Raw genomic sequence first — 18,110 nt, 5'->3', positions numbered from 1 at the left:
TGGAACTCCTTACCTGAGGAGGTTGTGAAGGCTGGGACTATAACAATGTTTAAAAGGGAACTGGATAAATTCATGCTGGCTAAGTCCATAAGTGGCTATTAGCCAGGAAGGGTAAAAAATGGTGTCCCTAGCCTCTGTTCATCAGAGGATGGAGATGGATGACAGGAGAGAGATCACTTGATCATTGCCTGTTAGCTTCACTCCCTCTGGGGCACCTGACATTGGCCACTGTCGGTAGACAGATACTGAGCTAGATGGACCTTTGGTCTGACCTGATTCAGCTGTTCTTATGTTCAGAACTGTGTCAAAAGCCTGACTAAAATCAAGGTATATCACATCTACTGCTTCCCCCCTAGCCAATAGGTCAGTAACCCTGTCAAAGAAGGAAATTAAATTGGTGTGGCATGATTTGCTCTTGACACATTCATGTTGACCATTCCTTATAACCCTGTTGTCCTCCAGGTGCTTACAGATTGGATTGTTGAATAATTTGCTACAGTATCTTTCCAGGTATTGAAGTTAGGCTGACTGGTCTATAATTCCCTGGGTCCTCCTTGTTCCCATTTTTAAAGATAAGTACTATGTTTGCCTTTCTCCAATCTTCTGAGACCTTATCCTTCCTCTAGGCGTTCTCAAAGATAATGGCTCAGAGATTGTTTAAACCAGTTCCTTAAGTACCCTATGATGAATTTCATCAGGTCCTGCTGACTTGAATACATCTAACCACCTCTGGGCCGCTGGCAGCACCATTGACTCCACCCTGTGGGTGATTGAGGCCAGTGTGGGACCTGCTACTGACACCAGGAAGTCATCACAGCGCTATCAGGATCACAGTGCCTTCCACCCGGATAACTTTGCAGCGGCCAGGGACCTACTATCACTCCCGGTACCACCATCCCCGATGTGGCAACCGCTGGCTTCGATGAGCGTAACAAGCAGAAGGGAGCATGTGGCTCTGAGCTCTTACATGGTACCGGGGCGCACAGTACCAGACAGAGACAAACTGGCCCTTCTATCATCTATGAGGTCATCCCCCATATGGTACTGGTTCCTGGACTCGTAGCACTGACCAGCGGAAGTGAGGGGTCCTGGTCCCTCATGGTTATCTCAGGAGGACTCTTCAGAGTTAGAGGTGGAACCCTACGCCCATCCTGAGCGCTGCTGCCAGTACTCATCCTATATCCCTTCAGAACCTGGTGTAGGTTGCCCCACTGGCACCTGGCAGGAGGACAATGGCCGATTCAAGTCCAGTGGCCTGAAGTCCATGGGGATTTCCTTTGGTACTGGGACTGCCATCCCACCGATCCTGCTCCGATGCATCCGAGAGGCGGGATTCAGCATTGCTCCGTTTGGCACCCAACCCTGACTCTGGTACTGAGCCAAGTACCAACACAAAAGACGTGGGCCCGTGGGACTTAATAGGGGCACAAGAAGAGGAGGAAGCTTCACCTCCAGTTCAGGCCTCTTGTTCTTCCTCCCCAGATGCCACAAGATGACTTTAGAGCCCATCAAGATCTTCTAAAGAGGGTAGCTTCTAACTGCGGGCTAGAGATTGAGGTACTCAAGGAGTCTTTGCATAACCTCATTGACATCTTGGCTGCAGCAGCCCCATCTAAAGTGGCCCTACCCATCAACAAGGCCATTATGGATCCGGTCAGAGCCGTGTGGCAGACCACATCTTCTCTCCCTCTCACTTCAAAGAAGGCAGAGAAGAAATACTACATGCCGGCCAAGGGGTACAAATACTTACATTCTCACCTTTCTTCCGGGTCCCTAGCAGCCAATGAGAGACAGACAGACAAGGCCAGGCAAGCGCTACCCTCAAACAAAACGACTCAAAGAAGCTAGGCTTGTCTGGCAGAAAAATTTATTCAATGGGCGGATTACAGCTTTGTATTTCTAACCAGCAAGCTGTGCGTGGAAGGTATGATGACAATATGTGGGACTCTGTAGCAAAATTTAAAGACTCGCTACATCAGGACTCCAGACAATAGTTTTCTTTCCTTTTAGATAGATATTAGTTAGTATACAAGGTGTTTCTTGTTCACTTGGAGGCTATGTCCGGTTCTACCAGTTTCAAATGTTGTCTGTCATGCCCGGAGGCAATCCCAGTAAGTGACGGGCACTCCTCGTGCATCTGTTGCCTTGGGAAATCACACATTGCCGAGAAGATTAAGGTCTGTCTGGCATTGAAATCTAGCACTAGAAAAGACAGGGAGGTCAAACTTAGTCTCCTCCCCGGCTTCTGACCCAGGCCCAGAGACTGTGTCCGTCATCCCCCTCCACCTCCCTCTCCCCCTCCCCTCGCCCACCCCTGCATACGCCGGTCTGCGAGCAAACCAGCTGCCTCCACTGTCTCTGAGCACTCCTCCAAGGCATCTAAGAGGAAGACGCAAGACTCCTCTCATAAGTCTTCCCAATACTGTGCCTCAAATTTACCAGGCAGGGAATCTACCTTGAAAAAGCCAAGGTTCTCAGTGTCTTCAGCTACTTTAGCACCATCCACACTCCAGTCAGGTACACGCAAGGCTGCTGGTTCCTCGGGTACTCAGGGCACTGCTAGACTGAAAGATGGCAAAGTCTTGGGCCCGGAGAGACCATTGGTACTGTTAGTGGACCAAGGGGGCAAGAGGAGCTCCTCTGCTTCCTTGGTACCAAAGAAGCCCACTCAGGCTCTGACTGCATTTCCTTTGGAGTGGCTGAGACTTATGGTACCATCAGCTCCCTTGACCACTAATACCTTGGTGCAGATCATGGATTTGGTAGTGATAGTATGCTCGGTACTGCAAGAGTTTTGTTTTCCCCAGGACTGGGGTGTATCTGAGGTGCCCAGTTCTCTACTCCTCCTCTCTGACATATTTTCAGTACTGAGGATATCAAGATTGCTGGAGGATCACCTGGTACCAACAGTTTCACCTCAGATTTCTCCAAGCACTCCACCATTCCATAGTGAGTTTGAGGAAGAGGATTCTGATGAAGACTTTGCTTTGGTATCCCAAATATTGATTTAGGGCTCTCCTCCTCACCTGTATAGAGGCCTCCTTTCCAAAAGTTTCTGATGAGGCTGTGACCACAAGGTCACAGCCACTACCTTGCTGGTGTGAGCACCCATGGATGCCCCCTCCTATGCCTTATGCACCTCCTCCTGGGCCATACTGGAACCCTTGGGCACCTCTCACCAACAACTTTCCAGGGCTTTGAGCATCACAGATTGCAAAGATAAGCAACCATCATTGCCTGCCCTCTCTAGGAGATCTGATCCTCAAAAAGAAACCTTTGAGGAGAAGGAAGCTGGAGCTGATGAAGAGGTATCTCCTCCAGCCAACAACTCCTCTTCATCTCTGGATGAAGTAGTTGTGCCTCCTCCTCCATCTTTAGCAGATGATTTTAAACAGTTCCAGGATCTGATCACGAGAAGTGCTGACTCCTTGCAGATCCCTCTTGAGGAGATTAAAGAACATCATTGTAAGCTGCTTGATATCCTTCATTCACCCTCAACTGCCCACATAACTTAGCCTGTCAACAAGGCCCTTTTGGACCACATGAAGATTGTCTGGCACACTTCAACTATTATTCCACCTATCTACAAGGAAGTGGATAAGAAATATTTCCTGGAAGGCAGCACTATGCTAAATCTATGTCCCATGAAAAAGACCATAAGCATCTAGATGTACTTGGTAGAAAATCATATTTGTCAGCCTCCTTACAATTTAGAGTCACCCACTACCATGCGTTAATTGTGAAATATAATCATGTAAATTACAGCACACTGAACTCTTTTTTGTTGATCACCTACCAGCAGAGCATAGAGAGCAATTCTGGCAGTCATTGTGGAGGGTCAGCTACTTGCCAGAACATCTCAACAAGCCTCCCTTGATACTACCGCCCATTCTTTCTCTACTGCTGTAGTTATGAGAAGAGCTTCGTGGCTCCAGCTCTCTGGCTTTCCAAAATAGGGTAGAGGACCTTCCTTTTGATGGTCTAAACTGTTTGCGAACAGCATGGACAAATCTCTGTGCATGTTAAAGGACTCTAAGGCTATTTTGCATTCTCTTGGGACCTATATACCTGCCTACAAGAGAAGGTTTAGCAAGTCCCAAACGGTTCAGAGATCCCATCCTGCCCAATTCCTGACATTCCAGTGGCTCAAAAGAGACAGAAATTCCAGAGTAGGAAACCATCCACCTCTCAGCCTTCCACCTCACATCTTTCTTCCTCCAAGGAGCAACTTTGAGGGCTGGTTGAGGGCCTGAATTACGATTTTCATCCTTAGCAGCTGCACCAATTCACCTGCCTTCCTCCCTTCGGCAACTGGGGAAGACGTCATGTGGTCTTGAGAGTCGATCACTATGGATAAGTGGGTTTTGGAGACCATTTCCAAAGGGTACACGTCCACGTTAAATCCAGTTTTGGAAATGGAATCCACTAGATTGTATCCAGCATATTTGGTTGATTTTCACTGTTATTACAGTCTGTTTAAACAGTTAATCTCAGACTCATGTCTGAGGCTGATATTTCTGTAGTCTGCAATATCCATCTTTGTTCATAGAGAGATTTTGGTGCACAGCTAGTGTTTCCTATTGGTACCTTAATCCCCCTCTCTGCTGCTTCTATTCGTTAACAGCAGAGCTGCTAGAATGCAGCCAGATACATGTATGTGGTTAGAACATGCAAGCTGCAGTCTCAGAGCACGTGGAACTCACTATCAGGGTCTCACTACTATGTCTTTCCTTCACTTATTTTGCTAAGTGTTTCTCATTCATTCATTTCTCTCTTTTCTTTCCATTCAGAACCCAGACCTGAAGTCCGTTGCTCCATCTCAAGGCCCTAAAGCTGGAGGAACCTGCCTTACCCTGCTAGGCTCCAAGCTGCTGACTGGGCGCCCGAGTGAGATCAGCGTTCTAATTGGAGACTTCCCTTGCCACATGTAAGAGCTGCTGTCTAGTTGCAGATTGTAACTGTAAACAAAGTGTCATGTGCCATTCCCTTCAGGTGTGACCCAGGCTTATCACTAGAAAGCATTTCAGCCATTCACTCTAGCAGCAATGATGGCTGGCTCAGAATTTGTCTTGAGTGCTTCTGTTTGTAAGGGTAGTAGATGGGACACAAGGCCTTTAAGAAGGTGGATGTTAAACCTGAGAACAAGCTGGGGGGATGCTTGGAGCTCTTTCAGCAAAATGAAGGGTGCAGCATTTCAGAGGATGTTTCTGCAATAGCTGTGTTAACCCTTTATTGGTTTCTCCTCTGTGTCTCTCTTAGTCTCTCTGAGATGCAGGAGAATCAGCTACAGTGTCAGACAAGCCCCAGTAACATGTCTGTGGAGCTTCCAGTAACTATCAAATATGGACACACGGAACGGAGATTAGAAGGTTTCCTCTTCAAATACACTCTGGATCCCAATATCACTTTTGCAGAGCCAGCCAAGAGCTTCCTCAGGTACTGAGAGATGCACCCCTGGCACTGCAAGTGCAACACTCTTCCCACAGGGCATCAGGGATACTGAGAGCTGCACATGCTCACACACTCCCACAGCAGGTACCAGAGGATTAACTGTGTGTATATGGATGCCTAAGTAGTCTTACTGCACTCATCACCTTAGTATCTGAGCATGTGGGTAGAGTGAGTCCAGACTTGTGCACTGAGCCATCGGATGGATGCATTCCCTACAAAGGTTGGCACCAATCATAGGTAGGGGATGACTCAGCTCAGGGGTTGTTATATGGTGACTAAATATGTGACTCTGACTGCTTCTGTGTGTTGCAGTGGTGGGAGAGTGATCCGAGTTCATGGACATAACCTAGATGTTGTACAAAATCCAAAGATCCGGATTACGGTTTCACCATCAGAACGCCGCCGGCGAGGGCTGGGGAGATGGCGTAGGATCATGCCAGAAACCAAGTGCCCACAGAATGCCCTGTGCAGCATCCAGCAGGTATCTTGACCTTTGTGCTGGCAAAGCATGCAATAGAATTGAGGCTGAAGGCCTCTGTCAGTGCTACTGACCTAATGGCCAGAGGCCTCCTATATCAGAGGCTCTTGTGCCCCTTGTTATAGCCTTCTTGGGTCCTACAAACTAACTGTGAACATGAGAAACAAAAAGTCTTCCTTGGTGAAATATTGTCCTTCAAATTCAAAGTTTAACACCCCCTTCCTCACTTTGTAAAGTGCCAGCTCCCAAATCCCCATCTCTCCCCAGAGCCTGTGCAGAAACTTCCAGTGTGGGAGACAGAAATGACATGACAGCTGCAGAAGGCATGAGGAAATCTGCAATTGCATTATGAGGCCTGGCTGCACAGTGCCCCCACAAAAATAGACTGCACTCTATCCTAGCATGGCTGTGCCTTAGCAATACCAAGGCCCTGCCCCACACAGAGAGATGACAACAAAATCGAAGTTAAATGAAGTTGTTATACCCACAATTCTGCCTGCCATTTACAGCACCTCACCTGCCATCATGACTACCCCAGAAGAAGAGTTCCTGTGAGAAGCTGCTCTAGTGTCTCAGACTGTATAGAGTCCATATCGGTAGGGGCTCCAATGTAGTAGGATTTCATTTAACAGCCTGATAGCCATAGCACAACACCAAGCTGGACCTCCACTGCTGCACATGTGCTCTACATTTGTGAGGATATGTGCAGCAAAGGAGGGCTTGGTGCACATCCCCACTTCCTCTGAAATGCTGACCTCTGCCCATCCCCTGCCAAATCCTACTGCACAGTTGGCAGATTGCATTATCAGGTGGCCACTTTTCTCTGAAATAGGTGGTGTTGCATTATTATACTCATTTAAAAAGCACTCGTGACCATGGGGTGAATCTTTCTGGGTATACTAGGTACATCCTGGATTGCCACCTAACAGGATGCAGGACCGGTCAGGCCATTGATCTGCTCCGTTGTGACAATTCATTTGCTTTATTGAAAGCCATATTTCCCCATCATTCTGGACAGATATTATTTGTGGCTATGAATTCCAGTGGGAGAACAGAGAGTATCTGATATATTTAGATATTAATGTTTTGCCATGTTTACAAAATGTAAAAACATTGCAACAAAAGGAACAAAAATCATTGATAAATCGAAGCGGCAGCATCCTCAGCCCCCTAGAAGTATGGAGCTTCCCAGGCAGCTGAACCACGGAAAACCCCAGTGAACACATGGGCTTTGCAGCTGGCCACAAAAGTAAATAAAGGTGTTTTGTCAGATCAATGGGGCTGTGAATGCTAGAGCTCAGAGCTCTCTATGGGGAATGTCTCGCCCCGAAGAGTTGGGAGACCACTAAAATCACCTGGAGAGTCCCTTAAAGTTCAGACTTGTCCTCTGCATCTGGGATGGGTGACTGGGGACGACACCTAGACAGGGTGAGTGCAGGGGATCCCTGTGCTCTGCTTTACACTTGTCTCACAAAACCCTGATGATGGGATGCCACAAGAGAGCAGGAGTGTTAGAACAGAGGCTGACTTATTCTTTCAGATTCCTGACTCTCTTCCCTTCTGCTCCTAGTTTGAAGAACTGTGTCTCATTAACTCCTCCTACCTTATCCTGTGTAAAACTCCGGCCATTAACCTGCTGTTGCGGATTGTCCAGGTCAAACTGGAATTTATTCTGGATAATCTAAGCTTCGATTTCAAGTCCTTGCATCCCACACCCTTCTCGTATGAAGTTAATCCAATCCTGAAACCCCTGAATGCTGAGGACCCTGCCAAACCATATAGGCACAAGCCAGGAAGTGTCATCTCTGTGGAGGTAAGGCTACAACCAGCTCAAAATCTCAATAAACGCCACATAAAGCTACTTCCTAGGTGATGGCCTGGGACTGTTCTGATATCCCAACAGTGCCATAGGTCTTAATGGCACTTCACTGGCATAGGGTAAGATGGGCAATCCCTGCTTTTAGCCTACAGACTGAAGGAGATACAATATGACACACAATGAGAAATGGTCGACAGCTAGGGAAGGCGTGCAACAAAAAAGAGCCCTGTGCTGTGTGCATAGCTTGTTAGTGCCATGCATTGTTGCCTGAGGGTTCTATGGGTCTCGAGGAGAGCAATTAGAAATAAAACAGCAATACAGAACAAATGGGAGAAAAGGGGAAATAGACAGCAATCAATAGCAATTAGAAGTTATGAAGTGAAGAAAATTGATTGGAAAGATAAAGACCTCAGGGAAGAATCTATGACAGGGGAGATGAAGGACATAAAAGGGTTTTTAAATATGTAAGGAACAACAAATCCTAGCAATGGTATAGGCCCATTACTAGATGGAGATGGTATAATTGTTAATAATGATGCTATCATGGAACGACTTGCCCTTGAAGGGGAGTTGTGCCCAGCTTCGCCTGTGACAGATCAGCTACTCTCCCAATTGGTTATGATTGGCTAGGGATCTTGTGACCCTGTTAAATTCTTAGGCCCGGCTGATGTGCCTACTGAGAGCTCAGTTAGTAGTGGAAGCTGCAGAAGAGCAGTTGGCTTCTCCACTAGGTGCTGTGGAAGGATAACTTCCAGACAGATGGTCTGAAGGAGGACTGAAGAGCAGCAGGAGAGAGACAGACTCTTGCAGTAGGCTCTGAAATAGGCAAAGGGGAAAGCCACTGGGACCTATAGCCCAGGGTCGGCTCAGGAACTGTTTGTGTTTGAGGTTTTGCATTTGTAGGATAGAACTGTGTCTGGAAGAAGATTCTGGGTCAGGAGGCCAGCTGCATGCAGAGTATGAAAAGGAGTGTTCAATAAATGTGTCTGTTCTGTATTTGGAAAGAAACAGGATGATGTACTCATATCACATGAAGATGTTGAACTACTTTCCTGTTCATTAGTAACTAAAGAAAATGGTAAACAATGTCTCCTAGGGATAAACATGTTTTAGCCACCAGCCCCAGATAATTTGCACTTAAGAACGGTAAAAGAAGTGACTGAGGAGATCTCCGTCCCACTGATGTTAATTTTTAATGACTGTTGGAATACTGGGGAAATTCCGAAAGACTGAAGAGTGCTAGTGTTGTGCCAGTAGTCAAAAAGCACAAATGGGATGATTCAAGTAACTATAGATCAGTTAAGCTGATGTCAGACCTGGACAAATAATGAAAAAGCTGATATGGTATTCAATTTATTAACAATTAAAATATAAGAATATAATTAGTGCCAGTCAACATGATTTTATGGAAAATAGATCTGTGGTGCGGCTTTGCCGCGGTTCATCTCTCAGCGAGGCTGTGGCTCTCGCTCTAGTCCACCAGCCGTTTGCTCTGCGGTCGGGGGGGGAATAATGCAGACTCGGTTAGGGGCTCAGGCCCTTGGAGCGGGGGCTAAGTCAATAGTCAAATGGCGGCCCAGGCCCTAGGTCAAGGCGGGGCAGTCAGCAAACAGTCAGAGACTCAGGCTTTTAAGCAGGGGCTGAGTCAGTAGTTACATAACTGAAGGTCCTAGCCTCTTCAGGCCAGGGAAAAGGGAGAGTCTGCCACCCAAGGAGTGGGTGGCAGGGGGGATGCAGGCCCTCCCACTCCACTGCGTCCCAGCCCAGGGCCCTAGCAGCGGCAAAGACTACTGCTGTCAGTGGGGATCCTAGCCGCAACACACTGACATAGGTTCAGGCAGTGCTGCAGCCAGACTGGGGTTGGCTGCCCCCGGGCTACTTCCGCACTCCCCCTCGTAGGGTACCTGGGTCGTGCTCGTATCCTCGGCTGTCTCAAACAGCATCGGTTCCTGGGGGTAGGCAGTGAAGGGCAGGCTTGGCTCCTCCTCGGGGTAGCGAGCGCGGAGCAGGCTCGGCCAGTCCTCCTCGGGGTAGAGAGCGTGGAGCAGGATCGGCCAGTCCTCCTCGGGGTAGCGAGCACGGGGCACGCTCGGCCAGTCCTCCTCGGGGTAGCAAGCGCGGGGCAGGCCTGGCTGGCCCGGTGCGAGCTCCGGCTGGCTGCGGCCTGCTGCTGTCTCCCAAGAGGGAGCTCGGTCACCGACGTCTGGCCTCTGCGGCGGCTGGTTTTTCACTGAGCTCTGCGGGTGAGCTTTTATACTTCTGGGTCTGCGCCATGACCTCTGAGGGGCGGGCGCAGGACCCAGTGTCTCCGCCCACATTGGTGTTAGGGGAGGCTCGTGTCTCAGCGGGGCTGTGGGGCATCCTACCACTTCGCTACAAGGTCTTATCAAACAAACCTGATTTCATTCTTCGAGATTACAGGTTTGGTTGATAAAGCTGTAATATACTTAAACTTTTTACAGCACTTGTCTTCGTACCTCGTCACATTCTGATTAAAAAATTAGAACCATACAATATCAACAAAGCAAATATAAGAATTGTAGTTGTCATGAGGAATCATTATTGAATGGCAGACTTTATAGTGGGGTTCTTCAAAGGGTCTGTACTAAGTCTGGTGCGATTCATCAGAGATTGGAGAGTAAATATAAAATCACTACAGGTAAAATTTGCAGCTGACACAAAGATTGACAGCGTATTAAATAATGATGAGGCCAGGGCAGTCGTACACAGCAATCTGGATCACTTGGTAAGCTGGGCCCATTCAAGCAAAATGCATTTTAATAGAGCCAAGGGCAAAGACAGTATCCTGGAAAGCAGTGACTCTGGAAAGAATCTCAGAGTCCTAGTGAACAAGGAATTGAACCTGAGCTCCCAGTGCAATGCTGGGGCAAAAAGGACTAATGTGATCCTTGGATGTACAAACAGAGGAGCAGTGAGTAGGAGGAGGGAGGTGATTTTATCTGTATACGGCACTGGTGAGATTGATACTGGAATACTGCATCCAGTTCTGATGTCCACATTTTAAAAAGATTTTGGAAAAAACGGAGAAGGCGCAGAGAAGAGCCACAAAAATTATTAGAAGGGTCGAGAAAATAGATTGCAGTGAGAGACTTAAAGAGCTCTACCTGTTTATCAGAAAGAAGCTTGAGAGATGACATGACTACAGTGTATAAGTACCATCACAAGGAAAAATTACCCAGTACTAAAGGGCTCCTTAATCTAGCAGAGAAAGACAGAAAAAGAACCAATGGCTGGAATCATAGAATATTAGGGTTGAAAGAGACCCCAGGAGGTCATCTAGTCCAATCCCCTGCTCAAAGCAGGACCAACACCAACTAATCATGGAAGCTGAAGCTAGACCCATTCCAATTAGAAATTAGGCACACATTTTTTAACAGTGACATTCTATAATGATGGATGAGATTTTTTTATGTCGACCCTTTTCTTATTTGAATATCTGCAGATTTGGTTTTCCATCATCTCCAGTGCAGAGGATGCCTGTTCATGCATAGCACCTTCATCTTCTTAGGGTTTCATGCTGCCTGTTCCCAGATGGCAAGCTTACTTCCTGGTGAGACTAGAGAGAGAGTTAATAGGGCATTTGTAGAACTCTCAGCTTGCCCTGTTGTGACTGACCTGTTAAATCCTGTGCAGCCCCTCTAAAGCGAAGGATTATGCAGAGCTGCCTTCCCAGAGAGGCCAAGGTTTTATATCCATTTCCACCTGTATTCTAGGGTGAAAATCTGGACCTGGCCATTTTCAAGGAGGAAGTGGTGGCCATGATTGGGGAAGGGGTCTGTGTTGTTAAAACCCTAACAAGGAATCATCTGTACTGTGAACCTCCGTCCGAGCAGCCAGCTCCACAACATCGCACAAAGCCGGAGGGAACAGACTCGCTCCCAGAGTTTACAGTAAGAGCTCAGCTAAGCAGCAGAGACAGCAGTGGGTGTGGGAGTGTAAATACTGAAACAGTGGGAGAAGAGATCTACAAAGCAAAAAAAACCCACGGCAATGAGTCTCAGAGCCTGGGTTAACTGACAGTGCTCATTCTATGCTCCCCACTTCCCTTGACTGAGAGACCCTCCCCACCTTCCCTGGGCTTTGAGACCCTTTTCACCTTCCCTGGGTTTCAGCACTGCTATTTTTTGCTCCATAGCTTGAGCCGAAGTCAGTTGACCCATGCCTTGAGACTTGCTGCTGCGGGTCTTTTATTTTGCAGAGGCACTGGTGGTGGGGGAGGAGGCGGTGGAGGTGCTGGTGGTGGGGAAAGGGGGAAATGGAGTTGGTGGGAGGGGGAGGTGGTAGGGAGACAGGTTCTGGTGGGGAGGGAGAGAAGAGACAGAAGCACTGATGGTGGTGAGGAAAAGGAAGATGGAGGCATTGGTGGGGGGAAGGGAAATGGAGGCACTACTGGGGGGAGGGGAAGAGGAACACGGAGGCACTGGTGGCGGAGAGGGAGAGTCGGGGGCGCTGGTGGTAAGGGAGAGGGGAGACAGAGGTGCTTGTTGTGGTGCTGATAGTGGTGTGCGGTAGGGGAGACAGTCAAACATTCCCCTTGAAGTCCATGACTCAGTCTGCAGGATGAGAAGAGTCTGACGTGCTGATCTTGCCTGGGCTTGCATTTCTTCTGAAGGTGCAGATGGGGAATTTGAACTTCCTGCTGGGCAGAGTGCAATATGACACAGAGAGCCAGCTCACCTTCCCCCTGGAGGCCCAGATTGGCTTGGGTGTTGGAGCCTCCTTTGTTGCTTTGATTGTCCTGATCATTGTCTTCATCTACAGGTGAGAAGTGCCTGAGGGTGTGTCTATGCTGCCTCTGGAGGGATGATTGCAGATCTGGAAGGCATACCCAGCCTAACTGCAATCTTGCTGAAAATAGCAGTGAAGACATGGCCGTCCAAGCTTCAGCAACATGAGTATGTACCCAGGTCATCTTGCACTGCCCATGCTGAAGCCTGTGCCACTGCCTCTTCACTGCTATTTTTATCATGCTAGCTAGCTTAAAGCTAGCATGGGTATGCCTAGCTTAGCTGCAAGCACACCTTGGATTGTTTGTAGACGTACCTTCAGTGATGGTCTGCAGGATCTTTTGGCACCCTGATCACCTTCAACAGTAACGTCCAATGGGCACAGCTAGGCCTCTACATTTGGGACCTAATATAGTCTCTCAGTTTTCCTTACTTTGGGTGAGACTCTGCAGTCTTCCCATTGGACTTCAGAGGGTGCAGATTTGGCCTTGGTGATAGAACTCCCACCTGAAAGGCCACTTGCCTCTGGAGTTCAGAGTTTGCAAGTAAACCCCAGACACACCTTCCAGTGTAAGCTGAGGGTTTGCAGAAGGCCTCTGCTCTGGGGTGTTATGGTCTATCCAATGTTCAGAAATATCTCCCCCTATTTTGCTCCCTGTTGGAGCACATAGATTTACTATGACAGACCCTCCTTTGCCACTACTACCAACTCCATAGTTGAGGTCTTCCAGAGGAGCCGATGGAAAGAGAAGGCAGGCCCTAAGTTCATTTCCAAAAAATGCTGCCGATAAAAAATTAGTTAGATACATGGTTGAATTTTATGGAAGCCCCCAATGATGCACTTAGGATTGCCTCTATATAAGACATAACACAGTCGGAAACTGGAAACCAGACAGTTGCTCCTGTGCAGAAGGTGATTACATAGTCTGGTCTAAAAAAGGCTGTCAGCCTGGGAGTTCCAGTGTAGGATGCTGTTATTAGCAGGTTGGTCTGGAGCAGCCTGGAGTTATTAGCCAGGAATTTTGTCCCCTCTTGAGGAGCAAGGATGAGTTTGAGGCCTCAAAAGGGAGAGGCTCCTCCATTCTTCTGAAGAGGATGGGCCCCTCATGCCCAACTTGTGACCCAGCTCTGCGCTAGCTTCTTTTGCCCAGCCAGCCCTCTGTTCTTTAGCATATGTGATAAGGCCCATCCTTTTCTCAGTTTGAGGAACAGTTTGAGGGAACATCTTTTCCCTTGAGATGTGTAGACATGGGGTAGTTTAGAAACCAAAATCTAAATTATGTTAAATTAAACTCAGCCTGATGGAAATCCCATCTGCAGTGAGTCAGCCGGGTGGTCTCCAGCTCTCCTTCCCATTACAGGAGGAAGAGCAAACAGGCTCTAAGGGATTACAAGAAAGTTCAAATCCAGTTGGAAAATCTGGAAACAAGTGTTCGGGACAGATGCAAAAAAGAGTTCACAGGTAAGAGAACTTCCCTCCCCTGCAGCTGCAAATAGAGGTGTTGGGGAATGATCTCTGGCCCTTCCATCTCTCCCAGACCCTATGGACCTTGTCTCAGTAGCTGCCTCTGTGTGAACAATCATACATCTTCCTATGTCAGTGTGTTAAAGTTTACAGCCAAATTCTGCTCAGGTGCCCACGTGCCCTTGAGGTCAGTGGAGTGGCACTTGTGTAACTGGGAACAGAGTTTGGCCTATACTGATCTCTGCAATTCTTCATCTGGAACACCAGAATCTAGAGATCGGATCATTAGTGTTCCCCTTTATCCACAAACTGCAATTCTATCACTAGCAGCAAGGAGCACGGGAAGGGGAGGACACTAGGAGCTACAGGAGAGACTATTACTGATTTTTGGTTAGAGGTGGAAAGCAATGAGACACATGAAAGTCATGGTGCTGCAGTGACTGTATAATACTGTGTCTCTGTCCTGTGATACCGCCTATTATCATTGAGCCTGACTAAACACCAGGCCAATCCTTTAATAAACATCATCCTTTAGCAATCACTAGTTTGCTTGGTAGAGCTTTTTCTGCTTTTTTTAAACCCAGATGATGTCCCCCAGCTGTAAACAAGAATAACAACCTGTTAGACCTTCCAGTCCCTCCCCAGGAGCCAGGGCTGGAGAGCTCCCTACAGAACATTTGCCAGTGTTCCAAACAGTCTAGTTTTAAATGCCCCACATGACAGGGCTTCCACTCCTTCCTTTTGGAGAGGATTCCACAGGATGAAGCATCTCACTGATATTTAGCTTGTCTGTTTCCTTTGTCAATTCCATCCCATTAGATCTAGTTACCTCCCAGCCCACAGCCCCGTGTTCCATGCTCTGGGACACACTTTGTAACACAGAAGCTCCCTTTATTTTCAGACTTGATGACGGAGATGATGGATCTCACCAGTGACCTCGTTGGTACCGGAATCCCCTTCCTAGATTACAGATCCTACGCAGAACGCATTTTCTTTCCAGGACACCGTGAGTCACCACTGCAGAGGGGCCTGGACATGCCCGAGTGTCGGCGGCAAACAGTGGAGCAGGGCTTGGTGCAGCTCTCCAACCTCCTCAACAGTAAACTCTTCCTTACCAAGGTAACATCCCTTCCTTAGTTCCCTGCAGTAACTGGCTCCTGTGCCATTTCACAGGCAATTGTTGCCAAGAGAGACGTAAGGGACTGTGAGCTCCCTTACAGCATTCTTTAAAGTGGCTCCTGATGGAAAGCAAGAGATTGGAATAGCTGAATGTTCCCCATATCTACAACACCTCTTACTGGGAAAGTCCATAGCTGTGGTTACCCTATTTTAATAGATTAGAGCATTCGTTCATCTTTGACACTCTCTCTCTCTCACTCTTTAGTTTATCCACACTCTAGAAATCCAGCGCACATTCTCTCCCAGGGACCGGGCCTATGTGGCATCGCTTCTCACTGTCTCATTGCATGGGAAGCTAGAGTACTTTACTGACATCCTAAAGACTCTTTTGAATGACCTCGTTGAGCAGTATGTGGCCAAGAACCCAAAGCTGATGTTGCGAAGGTGAGTGAGTGATTCAGTAATAGTCCCACTGTCTTCAGGCTGGTTCTTGGACAGAACTTTCCTTGGCTGTCATAGAGCTCCATAATCCCTCTGTAGTAACAATGAGACAATGTGCTGTGCAGCAGATACAGATCTAGTAGGTGTCCAGACATGAAGCTCTACCAAAGAGGAGGCAACAGAAATCAGAGATCCTAGCTGTAGACAGTGATGAGACAGAGCAAGAATCCTTCATTCAGATCCTCCTTCCTCCACGTTCATGCTATACCCTGAACTCCCTTTTTTCTGCCCCCATTTCCCTTTTTCAGCTTCTCTACCATGTGGTAATTCTTCTGTCTCCCTTGCCCTGAGCTATGCTGAGCCCTTAGCCAACCTTCATATCCCTTCCTGTCTTGTCAAGCACAATCCCCTTTTGATGGTTGCTTATATCATCACTTCCTAATGTCACTGGGTCTGCAACGCTGTGGGCAGACACTTTCTCAAGGAAGCAGAGCCATGGCACCCCTATCATTTGTCACCTTCACTAGCTTCCTGGCCTTCTCTGAATCCTGTTCTGAATTGTTTCCCTGGTTTTCAAAGCTCTCCAGGGACTGGCATCTACTCACCAGCTTCCTCCCTTCTGACTCCTGCCACTCTAATCCTATCCCCTTCTGGTCCCTTCCTGCAACAATTAGAGGTGACATTTAATTTGTGCTCCCTCTTCTGTCTAGGTCACTTCTCCTTTGCTGCTGAGTCATTTCACACAAGAAGTACCTTGAAATCTCCCTATGGGTCTGTGTGTGATGTTGTGGGGGGCAGGGAGCTTGGACTGTGGGTCTGTGTGTGATATTGTAGGGGAGGAGCTGGGATGTGGGTCTGTGATATATTGTGCTATATTGTGGGGGGCAGGGAACTGGGACTGGATTTATATGTGATATTGTGTTATATAGCATTTGGGAGCTTCTGGGACTGAGGGGCTGAGTAGAATATTATATGATATTGTGTGAAGGAGGGGCTGGAACCAGGGCTTTTAGGGAGGCATTTTTGCTATAGAGTGGATGAGGAGATGTGCAACAAGCCATCTGGAGAGACACAAGTCTCAGTGGGAATTTTTTGTCAGATCTCATCCTCCCAGTTCCCAGATATTAGCTTCATGCCAGGGTTTTGTAGCAGGTGCTGCTGGATGTTACAGGGCAGCATGCATAGGATATTTCCTCATGAAGGCTGAGGTTTCTCACAGCATTCAACGTTGGCTTAACTCTGCTCCTGTTAAAGTTGTTGGGAGTTTAGCCCGTGATTTCAGTGGGAGCACAGTTAGGCCAACACTGAGCTTTTTCTAAACCCTGTTCCCTCTGCAATGAGCTGGTGGCATGATTGGTACCTTGCAAGATATCTGGTCCTTTTATTCCTAAATCACGCTTTCTGTAGGTCTGAGATCTAGCCGAGGGGCATAGACACTTGACTGCCCTGTTGTGAGTTCTGTCCCATTGCAGGGAGTTGGAGATACAGCACAGAATTCTATGTTTGGGTCCTTCGGGCAGCCTGTAGAGGCATTAATGGCCTCTTGTGACTGCAGGTTAATTGCTTGCCTTACTGTTCACACACCAGAGTTCTGAGCCTCATTCAGGCTGAAGCCTTGAAATTTGTACTCAGGTGGGGTCCTCAAATGGGCTTTGCCTAGAAAGCATGTCCTGATCCTTATCATCCACCCCACTCTCTGCTCTAGCACCTCCCTGTGGACGGTAACATACGGTAACCAGCCCGTGGTTCTCTTTCAGGACAGAAACAGTAGTAGAGAAGCTGCTCACCAACTGGATGTCCATCTGTCTGTATGCTTTTGTAAGGGTAAGAATTCTCCATCCCTGGGAAGGGTGGGGAAGCCAAGAGAAATGGAGACTAAAAGAATGCCCCAACCCTGCTGCACTAATATAGATCAGCAGTCTGAGCGCCTGCTAAAATGGTGTCACAAATTACCCTGTGTGCAGTGAGCAGGAAAGAAGAGCTGGGTTGCTCACAGCATAGATTGCACAGCATCCAGCACTTCATCAGCTTGTCTCATCTGCACTTTTCCACAAGCCTGCCGCCAAGGGCTGAGCTGGACTCTTGCATGCCCACATGTTGGTCCGGCAGAAACAGCCTGACCACTGTAATAGCTGAGTGTCTCACACACATTAGTGGGATGAGCTGCACAACACACCTGTGCGGGAGGAAAGGTGTGAGCTTGTGTTGGGGTTTACAGACCCCACACACAGGCTAAGGCAGTGAAGGAACAGTTGTGGGCTAAGAGGACCCTACCCCTTGGCAGCAGATGAGCATGCTCCAAATGGAGGACCTATGTAAAAGGATACTCTGACAATCAAGCAAGGGGATAGTGAAGGAGAGGCTGACTGTAGGGAGGATGCCAGATTGCTCCTTCTGGGAAAGAGCAGCCTACAGGAGAAGGGTCTGGACTGTGGGTAAGACCTGGCCAGAGGCCCCTGCTCCCTGACAATGGAGAACACCTGGACCCTGAGCAGTGAACTGAGAAGTCTCCATTTGGCTGTTTGAACTGTTGAGACTCATTGGGAACTCTGCTAGGGAGAGGCAGAGTGCTGTGACCACATCCCAAAC

At 48.0% G+C, this 18,110-nt stretch overlaps 1 protein-coding gene across 8 annotated transcripts in view; it reads left to right on the top strand.

Annotated features, from left to right (window-relative positions):
- Positions 1-18,110, top strand: part of PLXNB1 (plexin B1) — a 281,915-nt gene that overhangs the window by 216,451 nt on the left and 47,354 nt on the right. For 7 of the 8 annotated variants that reach the window (XM_075073224.1, XM_075073222.1, XM_075073228.1 and 4 more), the window contains 10 exons: positions 4,791-4,927; positions 5,260-5,436; positions 5,764-5,932; positions 7,500-7,742; positions 11,483-11,659; positions 12,382-12,530; positions 13,858-13,958; positions 14,863-15,080; positions 15,346-15,524; positions 17,279-17,345. In XM_075073224.1, coding sequence (XP_074929325.1) covers positions 4,791-4,927; positions 5,260-5,436; positions 5,764-5,932; positions 7,500-7,742; positions 11,483-11,659; positions 12,382-12,530; positions 13,858-13,958; positions 14,863-15,080; positions 15,346-15,524; positions 17,279-17,345 — 1,617 coding nt within the window. The remainder of the gene's footprint in view (positions 1-4,790; positions 4,928-5,259; positions 5,437-5,763; positions 5,933-7,499; positions 7,743-11,482; positions 11,660-12,381; positions 12,531-13,857; positions 13,959-14,862; positions 15,081-15,345; positions 15,525-17,278; positions 17,346-18,110) is intronic. The other variant, XM_075073226.1, reaches the window with a different exon arrangement.

The sequence above is a fragment of the Chelonoidis abingdonii genome, chromosome 17 (genome assembly GCF_003597395.2).
Source record: "Chelonoidis abingdonii isolate Lonesome George chromosome 17, CheloAbing_2.0, whole genome shotgun sequence".
Lineage (NCBI taxonomy): Eukaryota > Metazoa > Chordata > Testudines > Testudinidae > Chelonoidis > Chelonoidis abingdonii.
This window is presented reverse-complemented; position numbering and strand designations above follow the sequence as displayed.